Below are 22,400 nucleotides of genomic sequence, written 5' to 3'. Positions count from 1 at the left end.
GAATAATTCCTCTGTCCATTGTCTGCAGGGAGGACGTTGTGTTCGGAGGCAGGCATTCTCGAGACTGGACACCTTTGTGTGCACACTACAGCTGTCCAGCACGTACAACACCTTCCGAGTCTTGGCTGCAAAGTGGCGGTCGAGCTGATGCCGCCCATCTTGAAAAAGTTGGGCAGTCATCTAGGCCTTTCTGTTAAACCAGTAGTCAACAGGCAGCTGCCTAATATTCTTAAAACATCTTGGCTAAAACCACCTTCCCTATCACCAGCAGCATCAGCCACTCAGTGCAGGTCATGTTGATTGATTGATATGTGCGGTTTAACGTCCCAAAACTACCATATGATTATGAGAGACGCCGTAGTGGGGGGCTCCGGAAATTTCAACCACCTGGGGTTCTTTAACGTGCACCCAAATCTGAGCACACGGGCCTACAACATTTCCGCCTCCATCGGAAATGCAGCCGCCGCAACCGGGATTCGATCTTGCAACCTGCGGGACAGCGGACGAGTACCTTAGCCACTAGGCCACCACGACGGGGCGTGCCGGTCATGTTAGCAGTCGGAAGAACTGTCACCCACTCTTTACTCCGCTTTCCGCCGAACCACGGATCCCCACGATTGTCTTGTCAAGCACAGCCTCAAAGAACAGCGCTGTCTCATCAGTATTGAAAATGTTGCACGGCTCGTATATAGAAAGGCGCGCCGATAGTCGAGTCCGCCAGTCGTGCACAACACTTTCGTCAACAACACCTCTCACCAGACACCAGCTTGTGTCGCTTCATGAAGCGGTCGAACCACCCTTCTGACATATTGAATCGATGTTCATCGTCAGCGGGAACTTCTCCGCTCGTGCACAGATAAGAAAGCCGCTCAAATGGCAAAATCTCGCGCGCCCGCGCCTCTTCTAGCTCGGCGTGCACTGTAGTTCAAAGCCTCTTCCTCTCATCTCGAAACATATCGCCGTCATACGTTTGCATAATCTGGTTTTCAATCTTCACCTAACTGCTCAGCGTGCTTTTTTTCACATTTCCATGACTGCTTTTTGAGATGCTCCCACTTGCAACACCTTCAATATTTTAACCTTCGCAGGCAAATCCTTTGCTTCGTACTTGGCCCTTTTCGCTGCGGGGGTTTGAGGCCGCAAGAGACGCACGAGAAGCCATCCCGGTGTCGCTTGGCAGTGGTGATGCGCCGGCACTTCGCACAAAGGAGCTCAGCGATAAAAATGGCCGCATATCTGCATGTAATCTACAAATGTCGTCGAAAGACGATCGTCTTGTTTGTGGAAAGAGTGAACAAAACATTTATTTGATGTTCTGCGCAAGAAAATGGGTGAATAGTATTCTGGAGGCGCTGCGTTAGAGTGGCTCGAGCGTGCAGCGCAGGCGAACGAGCGCATCAAGTCACGCCACACGTGAGACATTAGCGCTATCTGACAGTTTTATTGGAAAACGGAACGCGTGGCTCTGAGACAGGTGTGCGCACCCACCTCAGAGGTGATAAGGTGTAGAATGCAAGGCGACGGGTAGGTGCCACCACTGTTTCGTTTTAGCAAAGCGTCGGAAACACTCGCCTGTTCGTGCAAGCGTTGCATAGTCAGCGCAGCGTGATAGGCGCTACGGTCCTTAAAGTTACCTATGTATGCCTTTTCTAGTAAAAGGCGCACATGCAGAATATATACGTGTTGTTGTGGTACCCCAGACATGCTTAAAAATCACTTTTTAATCGACAATTGCACTAGTATGAACGCGGAATCTTGAGCAACATTGGTGGGCGCTGTGGATGGGGATGGGCCATTTCAAGTACCCGATGCTTGAATTTCAGTACCCGAAACAGACAGACCAAAATTTTTGCGTTGAAGGTCCCCAAGAAAGACGATATGGCCTTTAAGAACGGTAAAAGCACGGTCACAAAAACGAAATTTAAAAAAAATGCAAACTTTTTTGAACAAGCAAACAATAAGGCTGCAGATGGCACTGATCACACAGAGAGATAAATAATTTAAAAGCAACGGCCCAGTACAGGTGAACAATCAGACTCGGGCATCACACACACATGTTGAACACACAGAAAAAAAAAAGGAGAGGCAAAGCCGTCCGTTGCCTGCTGCCCTGTTGCTGATGACAGTAGCGATACACTGCCTTTAATTTTAGTTGTAAACCAGCGCCATGTGGGTTTTCTTTCGGGGGGGGGGCTCTGAGAGGCAAAGCTAATTCCTAGTCATGAAAGAAGTTTTGAATCTCGGAGGAGGCAACAATCCGATCGCGAAATAGTTTAGGTGTGCTGCTAATTCAGCAGGCGGAATCCCCTGCTGCTTTCTTGTCCGACTGCGGTCAGGATTTCAAATTAAGTGAAGCACAGCCGAATCTGTGCAATTTGAGTTTTCAGTCATAGAAAAATGCACATTTTGGATGGGACCAGAAGCCGTGGTCGAATTGAACAAAATTCTGAATTAACTGGGCTTGAATTAAAGAGATTTTACTGTATTTTCCCAAAGCTGAAAGCAAGGCTATGCAGATTAGTTGGCACTATTCTAAATAGTGGTTTTATGCTATGGCTTCTGTTTATTTGCAATGTACAGCTTAAATAAATTATCATGAAGAGTGCTTTAGCTACTGAAGTGCTCCAACATGCCCCACCATTCTTTGGCAAACCTTTTTTATTCCCAGTAGCACGTCGCACCTCTGCATTTCGAATCACAACAACCGATAATGCAACCAACTCCGCCAAAATTTCAATAGTAGTGAGTCTTAAATCTGCAGCCAGAGCACCACAACGCAGTCGAAATAATCAAGCACGCCAAAATTATCGGTTGGCGGCTGTACTACCCCACCTGGCGTTGACGAGCAAAGAAAAAGAAGAAAGAGATTGCTAAGTATTTACAAGAGAGTGCGACTGTTCACACAAAACTACATACGTTGCCCTTGGGAGCAACTTGTTGTTGCGGTGTTGCGACTTTCCCCTTCACTGGAGCGTTGCTGTTTCTTTGAACACCTCGTTTCGGTGACGACGGACTCTTATCCTTCTCTGCTGGTTTTGAAGGAGGAGTAGGCAGCAAACTGCAAAGAACACAAAGGCATCGTTTCAGCAAGAGCAAGGAGCTCCTACACAATAACGTGCAAACAATAAAAGTGTGCATCATGTTTCCTGCAGCAGCAGGGCTGGCTTGTTCAGAGAGAACAATTTCAGATGCACTCATTACAAAAACACCGTGCATTTATCTTTCAGGACTTCAAACTATTTGTCCATATAGCAACAATTAATAAGGCGTAACTCCATCACTTTTCAAGTCCTCTCTACCTCTCTTCCACCAAACAGCACTGGTAAAAACTGTGCACAGCTGATAACGATTAAGACCAACACAGACCAAATTTCTCAGCAGTGACTGGCACCCTTCTGCAGCTTACATAAAGCAGGTAACTAATCACAATTGAGAAAATTAATCCAATACAGGTGTGATAGTCATCAAAGGTGAGTATGTTGCACTAAAATAAAACACAGTGGCGAGAGTCGCTTGTGCAACCTTTTCAGTAGTGACATGATGCCTTTTCCTACTTTTATTAGTCTAACTCATTTTCATAGGAGAGGGTCTTGTCCTGCAGTGGGTGTCGTCAGGCTGATGATGATGATGATGATGACCGATTTTTCATCAAATACAAGACAGACTGTCTCAAAAAGCAAAGCATTAATAACACCCTGGAAGCAGTGCCATTAATCTTGTAATGACATTAAAAACTGTAAGGCACTTCATGCTCGTGCTTCATGTTTACTTGAACAACAACCACATATTAATGTCACTCAATAGTTGATAGACAAAGCATCTGGTAAAGAAAGAAGATTTTACAAGTTAGGCCACAAATTACTAGTCAAGGCAATAAACTACTGCCGAAGCGAAGATTTTTTAGCCCTGTAAATGCTTAAACAGAACGAAGAGAAACAAGTGGTTTAATCTTATATGCAAGAAAATATGTATTTTTTTTAATTTGATCAGTGCATGAGCACTAGATTTTTGCATCGATAAGCACAATTTCTGCTCCTATAGTCTGTATGAGGTCACATGATGCCAATATGATTGTTTCTGCAGCTTTTCTTACCTAAACGGAAAAATGAAGTTCTGTTTACTGAGAGATGAACGGACGTGCAGAATCCATGCACGAAACCAATTATATTAAATGGAGCTGTTTCATTTAAGCAGCAGTTCTATTTAAGAGGTTTTCGTTTACGAAAAGAGACAAACAGAATCTTTGCCTTGTAAACTCTGCGTAAGTTAGACCTCACTTAGTACTTAGTCGTAAGGTAAGCCTACCCTGAATGTCCACAACGCCCAGCTCAGTGAACCCTATGCCCCACTCTGTTGGCCATGGATTCTGCACCTTCTATTTGCAGAGGCAACAGCTGCCAGTTACTTGCACAAAGCACAGCACAACAATGTCTAGATAAAAGACACATCTTTGTACACCTATGAAGCAACTACCAAGTGCACTTTACGATTGGCATACCCTTTCTTTTGGCAGATCTCCTTATGTGCAGGCCAGTCCTTCAACTGACAGTCTGGTGAGCAGTAGTATGCCTTGCAAGTGGGGCACAGGAATTCGGCTGGAAGAAAGATGCAACCAATTCACCACTGATTACTGCTTAATTTTGATTCATTCCTTAAAGGGGCCCTGAAATACTTTTCCATGTAATCATGGAATGAATTCACTGGAAGAGCTTATTGCCTCACGAATTCAACACCGCAAAAATTTTAAGAGTCCGTCCAGTGCGAGTGGAGTTCTAAAGGTTTTTCGCATGCAGCAATTGCATTCTCTTTTATCTCGTCCCGACAAAAGCCCATAAGCTACGCAGGGAGAAATGGCAGGGCCAGAGAAAAACTTTATGTGCGTCTTGTGACCTTGAGCACTTTTTTTTTTCTTTCTTTCTTCGAAAGCGCGACATTTTCAGTGTGATCGCGCAACTTTTTCAGTGTGATCGCGCGCGCGCGCATGGACAAGTAGCGGCCTTCCACGGCGATCTCTGTAACAAGCAAGCGCACCATGTTCATATCAGCCAATGGCCGATAGATGGGCTTATTACATGTAATATTTTGATATGTTGCGTGATTTGTCGAAAGCAGAGAAAGCAATTTTTAGCTGATTTTGATCATTTATTGTGAATTTCAGGCCGCCTGCTGCGCTATATTATTTGGCTCGCGTGTTGTCAGGAGCCCCTACTACCGATCGGTAGCGTTTTCTGACCATGCTCAAAAAGTGTTGCAGGCCCCTTTAAGACTGAACAGAGAAGCCCAAACAAGACCTTAAGCTTACAGCACAGATAAAGACAATGATAAAGTTGTCATCCCCATTTTTACTACTCTGCAAACCTTGAATCATGAATCACTGACTAGACCAACCAATTTACCGCCATGTGACACAATATGTTTTACTAAAGTGAATAAAAACCACAATTACTACCAAAAAATTGCCCCTACTTCTCTGAAGGGAATCATGAGGATATGCGAATGCATTTCTTGCACTAACAGTACACGGCATAGTAATTTTAATTGAGTAAATTAATGACGAGAAGAAGATTTGTATCATAACCATTCATTTACACATTCATCATCCAGCGAACGGTCGAGAGTGAAGCGTGCCTTTCACTCCATTTATATACACGTATGACAGAGTAGACAGGACAGTGGGGTGCAGGGAGGAGAGAGCGAACGACGAGAAAAGGAGTGGCGCAGCAATGCAGCTACCTTCTCCTACATTGCCTCCACACACGCGGTAGCTCCGCCGAGCTGAGCTCCCACGATGCGAGCACCCTCACATGCCAGAGCGTTCTCCTCCTCTCCGCTCACTCTCCAATACTCCGCTCGCACCACCTGCTCTGGTTGCTACGGGCGAGGATAAGCGTGTGCCCGCAGCTGTTGCATGGGAGAGGGAGTGAGAGTGGAATAACACTTGCCAGCGTGCGGACACCGACAAAAGCCTGACATACCCAGACTAAGAAATGCATTCACACTTAAATTTTCAAAGCACGGAGAATTGCGGTTCATTCTCAGCGCACACTGACAGCTGCCAAACAGCGGCTCTGCTATGATAAAATAGCGCTGCACTGTTTCCATTATATTCATTTATCACGTAGCTTTTTATTAAATCCAGTACGATGCTTGGCAACCATTTTACAAGAGCCATCAGATGTTGCAAAAGTTATCCATTGGTACACGATGGGTCTTCCTGTATCGGAGCTTTCTCGAATGTTGACACTTTTTCTGCAGTACAAGAATCTGTATGCAATCAGATTTGATGAGGGAAGTAAATAATGGTTGCACAAATTGTTTCCCATTTAGCGAAAAAACTCAAAGCTAGCTCACTGCATCATGATGCCGCAAGCACTGGAGTCTGGCACCCACAGAAAAGCTCGCGGTGCAGAGTACTGAACACTAAGACTGGATCACTTTATACTCTCATCCCCCGGCTATGAAGGCCACACACTACACCCAAACCTCATTACAACAAAATTGCACCTGCCGTGAAAATACTTCGTTATACCCCAAAATTTGTTATAAAAGTATATTTGTAACACTGTATCCATGACAAAGCTATTCTTCACTTACTTCTTTATAATCGATAATTCATTATATCCGTGTTCATTATATCGAGGTCTACGCATGTCTGCTTACCCTGACCATAGCATTTCTTTTGTACCGAGTGTGTTTCCACACTCACTCAGGGTTATGCTGTGTTACTAAGCATTAGGTGGCTAGCCAGTGGTACACTACACAAATATTCTAGGCCTTTCACATGGTGTCACTTCCCAAACTGTGCCTCAACCAAGCATCAGAGAGGAAAAAAAAAAATGCAAGCTGTCGACACTGGGAGTAATAAAGCAATAAAAAAAATCAGTGCTCACAGTATTCGCCGCAGTAGACGCACTTTTGATCAGATAGTGCGGATGCTTCCCGGACAACCACCTTGCGTGTCTGTTCTGCACTGCCGTTCCCTGTGATGACAACCTGCAAATCTTCACTGAACACACCTTCACCTATGTGCGATCGGTGCGGCTTGGAGGATTCATCGGAGGAGCCGCTGCTCAGGCTGCTGCTGTCCAGGCTGCTGCAGCCACTGCTGCTGCGACTACGGCTGTAGACATGCCGTTCGCCTGGCAGGGAACCCACTTCCACATGAATATCTCTCAACTGCCAAGGAAGAAAGAGCAGAAAAAAAGGAAAGAACAATGAACTATCAAGGCAGAAAAATATATAATATACATGTGAAAACATCTTAAGCTTGCTTTTGTAGTTTCTATAGCAGTTTGCAGTGTTCACAGTTTTCATTGATTGATATTTGGGGTTTAACGTCCCAAAACCACCATATGATTATGAGAGACACCACAGTGGAGGACTACGGAAATTTCGACCACATTGTGTTCTTTAACATGCACCCAAAGCTGAGCACACGGGCCTACAGCATTTTCGCCTCCATCGGAAATGCAGACACCGCAGCCGGGATCCAATCCCGTAACCTGCTGGTCAGCAGTTAAGTACCTTAGCCATTAGACCAACGGGGCGGGGCGGTGTTCACAATTCTCAAAAGTACGTCCCAGAAATTTGTCCAGAACAGTGTTGGCAAAAATGCAGCCCCACCACTCAGTGTGCAAGGTTCAATCATGGGAAACACGCTTCTCACAGAATACATTCAACCTAATGCAAGCCAGAAAAAAAAAAAAGAAATGCTGGGAAAAAAATGCCTCAATGCCAGGCGTCTTTGCTTGCAGCACCATCCATTGCAAGTGAGGAGCTACCAACCAGAGACAATGAAAAACGTTTGAATAGCTGAGCTTTCATACATCCTTTACATTTTTTTTCCAACCTTTATTTTTTTTACTACAGTAGCATTCCGATATATGGATTGGCTAGCCATAAAAATTATCCCATTAAGCTCCCCTGCTAGTCTTTTTCCCAGCCCCACACAAAACATCCTGTTGCCATACTTAATGATAATAAACAATGATGGCTCCTCGTACCACAGATATGGCTGGCATGCGCATACAATTGTAACACACAAGCAGTTTTTAAACCTGTACCTTATATGAATTTTAGCAGTGAATGAGTATGTTAACTCTACACAACCATAATGCAAAGATTCAACCAGGCCAGTTGATTTCCCATCATAATGTAACCACATTTTTAGGTGCAATCCATGCAGTTGGGATGACACACTTGAAGGAGAAGGTTACATATTACCCACATTTCTCTTTTTAAATTTGAGAATGTGTAAACTATGGTCACCTTTAAAACATCCCGTACTTTACTGCATAAAACCCTCGTATCCTATCAGAACAGACCAGAAAAAGAAACGTCGAATATATACAAAATACCTCAAAAACCAAACCTCATTAGTATGTACCCGCTTTGATATACTAACGGTTCGAACAAAGTTGTGACGAGTCCCCGACCGACTTTCATAAAGACTAATGCATTCACAGACTGTGAGTCATCGCGGTTCATCGCATGCCAACTAGTTACTGCGTGCCAACTGTGCACCACCGTAACATTTCGCAAAAGGTTTACTGTGCTGCTGAACTTTGTGGGGGTGCTAACACCCCCTGTAAAGTTGTTTGCGCCGCGTGGCGCACGTGTCCCGCACAGAAACCATATTTCGGGGGTGACAACCGCCGGACGATAAATGGCGTTGTGTTCGCATTGAGTACCACTGTTGATAGAGTGGTAGCGCCGGCGGTGACCCCTGGCGGAAGAGTAACCCCACACACTGGGCATGATCAACCAAAGAATCGTCAATGTGGAGCAGCTTCGTAGATATAAGGAGCCGCTCCTAGAAGTTACGGAACCATCGCCATCTAACGACACGCACGCCTGAGGACAGGCGCAATTTTCGGGAAGGAAGGCAGGCCTTGGTGGTGGGCAAGAGTTGAGCGAGTCTCTCCTGCGCGTGGCGGCGGCCGCGAACGGTTGTCTCCTGCGGAGGGTCTGCCGTGGACGGCACCGCGGGCCGCCTACGGTAGGCCCACGTCGCGAGTCAAGCGTTGGCGACGCCGCCTTCGGTGTGTTAGTGTGTTTGTCATGTGTGTTCGTCGTGTTATTGTGTAATGATGTCCTAGCGTGTTCATTACTGATGTATTGATTCGGCGGACCATATCGTCGTCTAAATTAGTTAAATAAATGTATGCATGTTGTTTGGTTTGTACCGACCGTGTCTGCTGTTTCCGTTCACTCCAAGAGCGCTCACCAATTCGAGACCCCACACCTTGCAGACGCCACGTTGTGCCGCAATCGGTTTTCTGTAATAAGTGTGGAGATCAGCCAATCAATTATTTTGACTTCTGCGCGATTGCTGCGATGCCGTTGAGGGTGATCATATGGGGAGGATGAAGGTGAGGTGGCGACAAACGACAAACTCACCATCAAGGCTTATCGCCTGTGTTCAACCTTTTTGCCGCAAACATCCCCAGCTATCTGCTAGGGCACGCATGTGGCGTAGCGCCACTTTAAGCCTATAGCACGCTTTTAATAGGCAACCACCTGAACGCACTGAGCACCCGATCGCTGCCGCCTCGTTGCGCGGGACCACAAGCACGCGCTGCTTTGCAGAAATGCAAGCGGCTCTCTGTCGCGGTGTTTAGCTTCGTGCTGCAGATCGCAGGCACAGGGAAAACTCACTGTATTGTCGCTAGCACGCACACAGCACAGCAAGCATAGTGCTGTTGTAACCTTACTGTACACTTTATTAAGCGACAGTTCAAATGCCCCTTTGTGTGCTGCCAGGACTGCTAGAGCATCTAGGAGTGCACGGTGCTTGAAGAAAGCTCAACAACACCACATAAACCCAACAGGCTTCTCGTCACATCGCAGAACACCTACATTGCAGACAGCCGATTATGTGCATTCTGTCACTATACTACACTGCCTATCCCCATCCCCACAACAGCTTTGAAATACTCCTTGGTGTCACCACCACGTGCGGTTGTGCGGGTGACAGAATATTTTCTGCACTTTTGCAAAAAGAAAGAAATGGCTTTGTGGTGCGCACTTTAGGCAACATTAGCTGTGGCATTGTATATTTATACTTTTGTTGGCAGTGATGGTGCACGCCACGGGATGTAGATTTGCAACTGGTAGTTAATGCATAGTACATTTAGTGCATAGCTATGCCACCGTTCCCGTCAGGTACAAAATTACGAGGTTTCACAGTACGGTTATTTATACAAATAAGAACACTTTTCAACAGGCAGACTCCAGAGATTGAGCTGGTTTCTTGTTGTCAAGTAACTTATTAACAGTATATAAATGACCACTCTCTAAAAGAAAACTAGAGAAGTTACTTACCTCGTCGGGGGGAAACGGTGACGATGCAGACCCGCTGTCTGTAAAAAAAAATACAATGAAACAAACAAGCAAAAGCCAGCAGCAGCGCCACAACAGATGCAAATTCAGAACTGAAAAAAATTTGTAAAAATGTTAATTTCTGCAACAACTTGGATCTGCAAAGCCAACCTACCAAGGACACATATGCACAAAAATGCGTAGGCCAAGGCACAAACCAACAACCGTATGGTTTCCCCTCACCTCTTCCAGCACCAGGTGTAGACACACCGTATCTTTCCTCAATCCTCCGACGCACATCATCCAGTTCTTCCTGCATACACGGAATAAACGAGCTTTTTGACACATCTTACACACTGTGTAGACATGACATCACTATAGTTACACTACAGTTACATGCCTGAGTTAGTGGCTACTAAATCTTGGCATGGTTACATTATAAAGTGATTAATTATTGAACAATGGCCCACAACCCATCAATGAATCCAGAGATTCTGGAAGCTCGGGCCACCCGCAACAAATTGGTTCCAGCAACTTGCCTTCCTCAGGAATCGAAAGCATGTCCAGAACCCAAGACTACAATTACCACACTTAGGACAGTGCACACTTACTAATATACAGTTGAACAACAAAAAGCTCGATTCACAAAAATTTTTCTTAAATCTTTTCACCCCACTTACCTTCTTCTTATTGTCAAACCTAAATCGGTCTGAGAGTGACATACTGGCAATATTCACTTTGAAATGAAATGGGGGTTTCCCGTGGAACTTTGCGATGGCAGCAAGGGCTTCTTTTGTTGTTCGAAAGTCCACGAACCTACAAAAAAATTAACGAAAAGTGACATTTTCGAACCTGAAGCTTCCCACATAATTTTTGCGACAAGTTCTCTCGCACAATACCACCAAATTTAGTTCAGGTCGATTTTGATATCTAGACACATGGGGACAATAAAATTGCCTTGCCCTCTCGTAGCACCTCATATTCAGTGCCATCAAGGTCATTTGGAATCAAGCACTTATTGATGGCACGACCAACAAACATCTCTGAAACACTGAACCAAGCTAGGGCGATCTATGTGCACAGCATCAATGGCAAGGCCCGTTGCAGTCGTACGCCAGAGATCACTTTGGCTCTCCAAACAGCATCCCCTTCCCACACATAGTTTAATAAATGGTTCAATTGGACACACATCAAGAAGATGCAGCCAGAATGTTCTCCCGGGGTGACATTAAGCTCGGCACAGGAATCGCGCAGCAGTTGGTTCATGGAGTTGACATCGCTGAGAGTCGAGCAAGAGTATCGATTGTAGCCACAGCAGCACTCCACTGCTCCTGAACAAAGTCTGTCGATTTCTGTTTAATAGCAAAAAACCCTCCATATTTTGGCCCCCAGAAACTTCTTCTCAGGGCAGTGCACACAAAGAAGGCTTCTTTCTGTTTCGCCCAACCACGAATGCTTCACTCAACAACACCGCACTGCTGCCCTGCAGCACAGTTGCTGATGGTTTTGACAGCCGAGTACATCTTTCTTTCAAAGGCAGCCGTAGTTTTCGCAGTCCTTACCGCCTAGAATAGGTCTTTTCCGGGCCCTAACAGCACCTCCAAGAGAGATAGCGCAAACAAAACTGGTAGCCCTTGGCCTCCGAAATTACCTGTTTCACACAGGTAGGCAACCTCAGAGATTTGCATTCACATTTTTGTTTAGGTAAAACATTTGCAAGTTAGTAACACCAGATGTTGCTTGGTATGCACCTGTAAAATTTTGGCCACGAAAAATCTTGGCACGTGCTTCATCGTCGTTGGCGAGCATGCGCAGACTACCTAAGATGCGGGATCAAGACTTGCGCTGCCCAACGCAGAGGCCTGATATTAGTGCGGCGCAATGCCGAAATAGCTTTTTGGCTGAAAATTCTTGGGATCCACGTATAGTACGAGCCGAAATTTTGTATCATAAAATGCAGAAACCTTCCGACTATACACAGGTTTTTGCGATAAGCCCTGCACCTTTTCTGATGATGTCTATTCCACTTACTATGCTTGCTAAACTCCAGCAAATCTAAGCGAATTTTCAACTTACGCTTCCAGCTTCTTTTGTTCACAAGCTTTAAATTTGGATCAGAATCGTACACTTGAAATTGTCTAAGTCAAACATGTGGCGTACATGTGTCCCACAGGGGTACGGCCACTAGCGTGGGTTTGGCCTTAGTAAGCCACAGGGCCGCGGTTCGCCGTCACCTCGCGTGCACTAACACCGCTGTACAGGCACGTTTTGGAAGCCAAGGTGCCGAGCGCAGCGCGGCAAGAAATACAGTACTGCTCCCAAAACAGTTCACAACACTTTATTGCCTGCGGCAACACCACAAACACAGTACAACGCCCGCTCTCGAAAGAAGCAGAAAATCAAACAAGGCTTGTCCACACCATGGGCAAAAATCTCCGCGGGCGAAAAGGTTCACGGCGACATGGCCCTGAGGGAAACGGACCCTCATGACTACACTGCATGCTCTGACGATCAGTGACCACAGGGCCTGATCCCGTTGGCTTTGATAGGTACAGCTCAGCGTAGCATGACTACGCGCGAACACACCACACCGCTCTTCGGCTTAGCATTCAGAAGGGGCAACGAAAGGTAAGTGTTTGCCATGGGTGCAAAGCACCCTTGGCAAACTCCATCCAAACAAGCCTCAAGAACAAAGGAGCCGACAGATGGGAACAGGAAGACGTGCACACCTTTCACTGTCCAGAGAGATTCTGAATCCCGTTCGCACGCGGAACGTTAAGCGAGAATTGATCGCAGCGCCAGAGTCGACATCCCGTGCCGAATACAAGAGGTCAACATCACTCTTGCTCTCCCAGCACCGACGGGCCGCAGAGCAGGGGAGAGTCGTGTTGGGACATGTGGACGGCAGAAATAAATGGAAAACCGCACACAATGGCAATGAGCTGGCCTCAATCCCCACAAGCAGCACAACACAGTTTAAAGAACACAGATATGTACTACCCGTTTTTGGTCAGAGTTATGGATATGCTAATTACTTACTTCATTTTGTAGCTTAGCGATTTCCAGCAATATCAGAAACATTCTAGCAGAAACATTTCAGCAGAAAACATTGCAGCGGAAACATTCCAGCAGAAACATTCCAGCTTAGCAAATTTTAGAAACATTTATAAGTCCTAACTCAAGAGGCTGCTTCCTACAGTCGATAAAATTCAACCTTTATTTTCTCTCAAGTGGAACAAAATTCATTTTAATATGTGCTGTTTTGTCTTTCACACAAGGAGCAACTCAAGCAGCACGAGAGAGAGATAACCACGTAAAAGAAGGCTATCGGCAAAAAACAGAAGCAGCAGGCTAATCCTTACCCGACTGTCTTGTCTGGGTACTCTGGCCTCGGCTGGAGCTTCTGGACACCGAGCACTTTTCCACAGGCAGAAAACAAATTCCTAAGGCCAGTCTGCAATAAAAATTACTTCCTAAATTTCCACGCAAAATACGCTCAGAAAGAGCTAAGGATACCTCGCTGCCCTCCTTTTAAAGGGCCATTTCCACTGGGCCCAATTACAGATTTAAGTGAAACACTAGCAGCTGACACGCGTTACAGGTCTAAGGAGAATTCAGCCGGGAGAATTCTTCCAAGAGTTCATTAACGGACAAGTTAGAAAACATTGAATTGTTGCATTACTACGCCTCCAGGAGGAGAGTGCCAATCCCAAATATGACACACACTCTGTTGGGCTCAGCTAGCACCTGGAAGTGGCATAACTCACGCGTCCTTCCAAGTGCCACAAGTGGAGGAGCACTATCATGATCTCATGAGACCTTTCTCCTTCACTAATGCTTTTTCGCTCCACTTTTCATTATAATCCACAACACATTTTCAGTGACAGCACCGTGTGCACTGCATTAGACCAAGTAGTGACACTCTATGTCATTGTCAATGACATTACAAGGAGTGGCTGCCCATGAACGTCCCATGCAAGAGTACCTATGTAAACATTCATGCACATGCCTATCGGCCTCTAAGTGAGGCTCCTTCAAAAGGAAGAATGGAGAGCTCAGTACGAGTACATATGCAAAACACCTTTTGCCTTCAATATGAAGCTGCCAAAGCTGCGAATCGAACCCGCATACTCCAGAGCAGCAAAGAGTATTTACCAAGTATTTACAAAAGCATTCTAACCTCAAGGACTATTTATATGCTCAAATTCCACAAGCAGCACATGCCTTCGTTTATCAGCATCTTGGATACTAGATAGGGATGTCTAGTACATAGTACTTAAATAACCAATATGTATCCAAGATAGACCAATTAGCTAAGTAATCTCCACTTCAAAAACAAGGGGCCTTGCAACACTTCTTGAGCACGGTCAGAAAACACCGTCGATTGGTAGTAGTAGCTCCAGACTCCGGAGAACATGTGAGCCAAATATTCTAGCGCAGCATGCAGCCTGGAATTCACAATAAATTCTCAAAAATCAACCACAGATGGCTTTTTCTTCTTTAGAGAAATTACGGAAAAAGCTAAAAAATCATACGCCACAGCCGTTCGATCAGCCATTAGTCAATTTGAGCATGGCACGATCTGTCGATACAGATATTGCCGCAAGAGGCCGCTACTTGTCCACGCGTCGGTGCGCAATTGCACCAAAAAGCTGTGTATTCAAAGGGGAAAAAAATAAGAGAGAAACAAAGTTCTAAGTGTCACGAGGCACGCGCGACATATATGCTTTCCCCATGCCGTCCCTCCCTGCATAGCTTCCAGCACTTACGTCGGGAAGAGAGAAGAGAAAATGCAATTGCTGTGTGCAGAAAATCTTTGCAACTTTGCTTGTATGGCACGGATTCCAAAAATTTTGCGGCGGTGAATTCGTGAGGCAATAAGCTCCTTTAGTAAATCCATTCTATGGCTACTTGAAAAAGGTCTTGCAGGGCTTTTTTAAGAAATTTTCCTTACTTTCCCAGGTTTTCTTAAACTGCTTGGTTATATATTTGTACTTTTTCACCAGTCCACGATAGGATTTGCAAAATTTGACACAGAATTTTTTTGTTAGTTCAGTAGTAGTACACGTTTTCTAATGGGCACACACACTCATTAATAATTTTTAGCCCTTACCAGTAAAAACATTTTTCAGTTTGCACATTTCTCAAATGTAGAATGAACCCACAACCACCGACTTTATAAAAGATACAGAGAACTTTCAGAGTTTAAATTTTATTCCCAAAAAAGTGGCCAACTCTTTTATCTTCTCAGAGCTTTGCAAACAAGATTAGCACTCTCCCACCCCTCCAGATATTTGCAGTGGAAGAGCAAATCTGCGGAACCTTTTCGTTCGCAATTCGATTTCTAGGCAGTCCTTTTCCCAAAGTTGCAGATATTCCCAGATGCAATATCCCTTTGGGGTGCAAAAGATCTCCACGGCTGCATCAGATGAAGGTTTCAATAACCTGACAATTAAGACTACACACCATGCACAGTGCCTCGCCCACACTGTCTACACAAAAATTATAAAATCTGCTGTTTCATGTGCCAAAACCATGATATTAAAATGATGAGACAAGCCTTATCGAAGAGTACTGAAAATTCCGAGCATCCTATGTTCTTTAAAGGGCCAGTAAACAACCCCATAATCTAAAGATTGTTATAAAGAGAAATATGTGCATTTTTACTTTGTAAACATGCTGCCACAACAATTTTGCGAATACATTAAGTAATTTACAGGGGCTAGAACATCGCTTTCAGCTGGTTTCAAATTTTCGCGCGGCCTCGCCACCCCTCTCCTTCAGAAGGAGGGGAAGGCGTAGCCCTTTGCAACGTGACAAGACGACAGCAATTGACGTCATTGGCGTACTTAATTCGTCGCAACGCACTTCCGCTTGCTGCGATGCCCGATTGCTTACTGTTTACCCTGAGCCGATGCTTCTCTGCAGCCAAGTCGCTCAATTTGCAGCCGACAATGATTTGCAGCAAAACTGCACTTCAAAACCCGGACATGATGTTGGCCTGATTTTTCGGGAGCACACTGTCACGCCATCTGAGAACAGCAGCACAAAACACAGATAATGCGTTTAATGGTGGGTGTGCTGATCAACAGGTGGCGCAACAATCTGCTCACTCCCAAAAACTGGGCCAGTGATATGTCCGCATTTGGATGCTTGGAGCCTATGGGAAGTTTTGCAACTCGTATAATTGAATAACTCTGTCGTAGCTGCAGGTGGGAAAAGGAACTGTCATTGACTTCACTACTGTTTGTTGAGACCTGGTTTAGACCAATGGACGAGCTGCATGCTGCGTCATGTCACCAATCGCCGAGTTCGCGTCATTGTGCGTGGAAGGAGCATTGGTAAGGCGTAGGAAAGGAGCGCGAGAATTGCTTTTTGAAATGGAGGCTATGCCCGGCGCGCAGCTCTGTAATATTCAGAAAACGTGATTGCTGCGTAATACTCTGCGAATTGCCGAGCTTGTTAGGGGAGTGTAAAAAAAAATCGGAGCCGTAAGTAAGTTGGGCCAGTTGGTTGGGATCCATCGTGAACTTGTTAACAGCACAACAGGGAGCAAAAGAGAAAATAAAAGCAGCGCCGTCTTTTCTTTTTTTCTTTTGCTCTTTCCCTGTCCTGTGTTTCAAGTGTTGGGCTGTTAACAAGTTCACGATAAAGTCGGAGCCTGTCGGCTAGTCCTTTAACGCGCACCAACACGCCGCCACACACGTTGGCACAACAATACCTCACCTCTGTTACCTCCACAGGTAGATTTTTGACACACACTGTTCTTGATCTGGTAAGCTCGGCCTGTCTGAAAAAAATGAAAAAATGATGGGAGGGAGAACTCAGAAGGTTAAGCGCCGGTTTTAATCATAATTAAAATGCACAGAATGCAAATCATTGCAGCACGAGACTCCAATGCACCTTAAGCTAACAGAAACCAAGTAGCATAATAATTTTGTTGTTTTGCTATAACGCAGTGTTTTAGGATGGACGAGGCATGCGCTAACAGCAAAATAAAATCATTTCAAGCATCCCAGCATGCTGACGTGCATACGAGAAATTCTTGTGGTCTTGCTTGTTATAGAGGTGGCCTAGAGGCTTGCACTTCGTTAAACTATATCTACGACTTACATGCTGAGACCGCACGCCCACTAAGGAAGTGTTTCACACTAAACTTGTCAAAATGGTCTAACATGCCATACTATATATCTGTTATGATCACTGTGATGTGTGAAACATTCGTACAACAGCGCATTTACATGAAGATACTCTGCATGTAAATGCCTTATTGCACCATTCAAAAAGTTCTTAAATTTTATTGTTGTGGACACAAAAGACGTAGCATTAAGATATCTTGTGCCCAGAATTAAGCATTTTTTTATATATTCCAGAAACATTACATTACACAGTAATGACATGCTAGGAAGAAAAGCTTAAAGTGTATGCCTTGTTTTCTGCACGCAAACAAGCGCGACGTACTGCGAACGCTGGTGCTGCCAGCCACCGCGTTGATTGCCACAACAACGGCACGTAGAACATTTTTCTGTCTTGAAGTTGCGTCGTCCTGCTGATAGATTTCCAGTGCCTTCGCCTGGCCAATGGGCACGTGCCTTTGTTACTTTATGACGTCGAACACGCCTTGCAAGCGAGCCGAGAAGCTGTGCCCAAAACCCATCCACCACCATGAAGAAAAAAAAAAGAAGAAAAAAAAAGAAGGGGAGGGGTTGCTGCAGTAATGGTTCTGGAATATAAAAAAAATGCTCAATGCTGGTCACAAAATATTTTAGTGTTATGTCCTTTGTGTCCACAACAATAAAATTTAAGAACTTTTCGAATGTATGCAATAAGGTGTTTACATTCAGAGTATTTTCATGTAAATGTGCAGTTGTATGAATGTGCTACATATAAAAGTGATCATAACAGATATATTTGTATAAATAAAGCTTCACACAGATATTTGGCACTTCCTCGTACACAAAGACTTTTCTCAGCTTGCAGTGACATTAACAAAACGATTTTGCAAAATGAACAGTTTGAAACCATTTACATCTTTGTACTAACATTTTGACTGCCCAAGATTAAAGACAAACAATAACCGCATTTGCTAAATCCATGTATGGAATCTGTGAAAATTGGAATTGAAAGTGGAGTATGTAGAATGCGTAGAAATCGGCTTAAGCTGCATTGGCTAAATTGATGCATGGGAACTGGCGGAATGTTCAGACATCCCAAATCCAACCACAATGCCAGCTTCAAGCACACAACAAACTTCGACGTACTTCTAATCAGTTACTGTGTTGGCAGAAATTTGCTGGCACACGAATCTACGTTAATATTTTCATAATTTGTTCAATCATTAATATCATCAATCATGTCTCAATTGCAGACTTTTTTCAAAAAAAAATCTGGCTAAATTAACAACTCTCGTTGCGCACAACTTAAAGAAGTCATGAGCCACTTTCCAAAGTGATCCTTGAATGACCTCCGCATCAGAGTGAATGATCGCCAAATGGACATGCCACGAATCGATTGCCGCAAAAATTTCTCAAATCTCCCAAGAAGGCATGGAGATAGAGGGGTTTGTCAGATGCTTTCCCTCTTTTCTAATCATCAGACAAGCACATCGGAAGCTACATAGGAAGGCATGATACGTGGGAAAGAAGCTACATCAGTATGTGTCATAAGCTGAAGAGTGTGTGATGAAACAAGATCCCTCTCTCCCATTTTGATAGTAGTGTGACTCACTGAGTAATGTCAGAGGACTACAAAGCACAGTGCCGGACTGCACGATATCCCAAGGCAAGAATCATATCTGATCCCAATGCCACTCTTATACCTCTGTTACACAAGCACGCAAAAACATTTACGTGAGTGGTTGTTTACCATGTTAAAAAAGACTTTTCAATGAAGAGGTGTTGCCTTACAGACAACCAGCACGAGCATGTCCTATTCCAAACACACAGCCGAAAGCATGGCACTAACTTTCAAATTGGAGCCAGCCAAATTAAAATCCGTCTCAAAACTATATTATGTCCAACACCCTTTCGCGACCACTGTAGCCATTATTTTTGTGTGCAAAGCTGCCCGGTCCCCAGCATTGGCCATACACGTTATGATGTCATGCTTCTCGCATCTGTGCTTACATATCTAGATCCGTTCAACCTGCTCACAAGAGTACACAAGGAAAGAAGCGTTAACGGGTTTATTATATTTTCTTTGGGATATCAAAGTTATTCTCATGGTGAGCCTACGTGACAGACCAACAAACATTTGCCTTCTTATTATTTCGTCGGCCACGTACATCACTACATCCCCCTATTGCCAGGAAATACCAATTGACACAAAGTTATTTTCTATGTAATTTCACACCAACTGTTTTTTTTTTTTTTTTGAAAAGCCAGTGGCACAACCGTACTAGGTAGTGGAAGCCAAATGGGCACTTCACCTCTCAACATGGCATAAATAACGTGGTCAAGGTTTCTCTTCACTTGTAATAATGCTCTCCATTCGCCAAAGAAAATTTTCTTAAATCATGCTACTCCATGCTGCTGTGCATAGCTTCGCTAATGCAAAGTGCAAAATAGTCCTCTTAAAAAATTGACTAGTGCCAAGGCATTGACAGACTAGCCTAATACATAAAATGACTTCTTCCAAGCAAACAACTGAAGTTACTGCGCTGCGCTTAAACTACAGATTAAAACACTAGCAAAATCATTACTCAGAAAACGCTGGCAAACACTCAAGTGGAAGGTTGGCACCCGGGCCTTGGTTGTAACTGTTGAACGAGACGGAGAAATACTCCTCACTCAGTGGATCCCAACCGTCCAAAGTACTCAAATCGTCGGACATTACGCACCTGCAACGAAACGAACGCTCTTTGTAACCCAGGTTATCACATCTACAATCCAGAAATATGGCAACAGCGCAACGCTAAGCGCTTGTTGAAACCAGCAGTAGCTTTGTGGGAAGACTGGTTTCTTTGCCTCTTCAAATGTTCAAACAGCTACAATACCAAGCGTAATGCCAAATATCAGAAACGCGATTCGCGTTTATTTCCGGAAAATGTCAAACCACGTCAAACACGCGTCTCAAACGAGCAGCAAATTTACATCAGCGAGAAAACAGACGCGGTTACTCGGCGTCGGGGCGACGCTATAGTTGCATATGTCCTGTTCGCGGTCCTGTTCGGTAAATGCACGCTGAAAGCCGCGTTTTGCCTTTACAACACCGTCGCACAGCATCCAAAAGCTCTGATGCGTGCACCGCACTGATGACAAGCATACATTTTACAACGCTATCACTATGCGTGCGCTTCGGCAAACGCTACGAAGCGCTTTAACGGGGTGATGTTTAACTCTACCACGCCAGATGACCAACCAAGCTTTTATGCTCGTCCACGCGTGCTATTCAGACTAACAGTTACATTGTTAACGCGCGCACAACGCCGTTACTTTACGGACAATAGTTTGGGCTCTCGACTTACAATTTCCGGACAGACTCGGCAATGGCACGGTTCTCTGTGCATACGATTTCAACGACACGCTTATGTTCTCATACGAGCTTTTTGAATTTCTGCCCGCAAGTAGAACGCCAAAATCCGCGAGACGCAAGCGGGTAAGTGATCGTCGCGCTGTCACACAAAGCACGTGCTTCTGTGATAAAAAAACAGCACCGGGAATGTCGCACTTGTGAGTTCCCGCTAACGACGCGGCATGCAGAAAAGAAATAGTGAAGGCGTTTACTACACAGTACCTACCACAAAGAGTTCCCGCAAAAGCGTACGTGCGCTCGTAGAAACGCATGCAGTCTACTTCGAAACAAGCGTGGCGTTCGACAGCACAATCGAGAGATGAATGAATCCAACTGAGAAGGGAGGGCAGGATGGGAACAGCGCACATGCATAGAGATGAGATCAAGCGGAGTAGTATGCAGCGCCGCGGTGCCCATAGCGACGCAAGTTGGCTATGCGTATTGTTCTCTTGTCTTTGTGACTCACAAACCAAATTTGCCAGCGCTGAACCACGCACTAATCTGTGAAACATTTTAGACTAAAGTAGCTGGACAGTAGATACAGCCGCTTTTCATGTCCCTCCTTTTTCCACTCAGTGCAAAACAGCAAACGAAATATTTGGTCCGATTCGGAGAATTTGTGTGAGGGGGCGGGGGGGTTCGTGCATAATGCAAGCTTAAAACCATATTGGTGTTCAACCCCCCCCCCCTTCGCCTTGCTATGCCAGTTGAGCTCCGTGTCTTTCTCTTATCTATCCCTCATTTGCTTCATGCAAGAAATAATTTATGGCTGGCTAAAATAGGCGGAGAGATCTACAGAGCATGTGGTGCCCAAGTCCTTCAAATTTCTGGCATGCATGAATATATATGTATCAAAGTTTCAAGAAATGGGTTCAATATTCTCAGAATCAGAAAAATTATATTTGCTCGCTGCTTTTAAAGAAAGAATACGGTACAGTAATTGGAAAGTTAATTTGATAAGGCGGTTGTGTCATATGGGAGAATTTGAGTTTTCTATCTAAAGAAACCATCAGATTAAGCTTTGAGATCAAGCGGCCTGTAGTAATTACTGTAGTGCAATGAAATTCGACCAAATTCCACAACGAATACAAAACCAAAGCACTGATGAGCGCAAGAAACACGCAACCAGGGTAACGGCACCGTTTTTAGATGTGTAGCAGCTCTTCGACTAGCCTGTGTAACGCTGTCCCTACGTCCGCACCCCTCCCCTCGCCGCAGGTATTGGAGCGGTGCCAAGTAGCTCACGCCCTCCTAGCAATGCGCGGTGACGTCTCTCTCTCGCCTGCCACGCGCTCGCCGCGTGTCAGCTCTCTCTCGCTTCACCCTCTCCACCACTCGCAACGTTCGAGCCCACTCCTCACGTGGTTGATGATTATGTGGTGCCATTCCATTTATAACGGACCGCCGTGTATATGGCACGGTTCGGCAATAAAAATACAGGGGCCTCCTTGAAACCAAAAGTAAGAGTCAGCCTCCTACTACATCTCATACCACATGACAAACTAACTGATACATTCACTTCATTATTTTTAACATATTATTACAAGAGGCTGTAAACAAATAGTACA

The 22,400-nt window shown here is 44.8% G+C and overlaps 1 protein-coding gene across 4 annotated transcripts in view; it reads right to left on the bottom strand.

The window, feature by feature from the left end:
* Nucleotides 1-21,264, bottom strand: part of LOC119167232 (tudor domain-containing 6-like) — a 94,437-nt gene extending 73,173 nt beyond the window's left edge. Inside the window, exons 1-10 of one of the 4 annotated variants that reach the window (XM_075890316.1) lie at nt 21,059-21,264; nt 20,021-20,158; nt 17,047-17,110; nt 13,683-13,774; nt 11,001-11,136; nt 10,564-10,633; nt 10,324-10,361; nt 6,891-7,176; nt 4,499-4,595; nt 2,917-3,058 (exon numbers count right to left, since the gene is read on the bottom strand). In XM_075890316.1, the coding sequence (XP_075746431.1) occupies nt 2,917-3,058; nt 4,499-4,595; nt 6,891-7,176; nt 10,324-10,361; nt 10,564-10,633; nt 11,001-11,136; nt 13,683-13,774; nt 17,047-17,110; nt 20,021-20,158; nt 21,059-21,249 (1,254 nt within the window). In that variant the 5' untranslated portion in view covers nt 21,250-21,264. Of the gene's footprint in view, nt 1-2,916; nt 3,059-4,498; nt 4,596-6,890; nt 7,177-10,323; nt 10,362-10,563; nt 10,634-11,000; nt 11,137-13,682; nt 13,775-17,046; nt 17,111-20,020; nt 20,159-21,058 lie in introns of those variants that run through there. The other 3 variants (XM_075890319.1, XM_075890322.1, XM_075890323.1) reach the window with 3 other exon arrangements.
* Between the last annotated feature and the right edge of the window lie 1,136 nt (nt 21,265-22,400).

Source organism: Rhipicephalus microplus, chromosome 1 (genome assembly GCF_043290135.1).
Source record: "Rhipicephalus microplus isolate Deutch F79 chromosome 1, USDA_Rmic, whole genome shotgun sequence".
NCBI lineage: Eukaryota > Metazoa > Arthropoda > Arachnida > Ixodida > Ixodidae > Rhipicephalus > Rhipicephalus microplus.
Note: the sequence above shows the minus strand (reverse complement) of the source record. Positions and strands in the feature narration are given on the sequence as shown.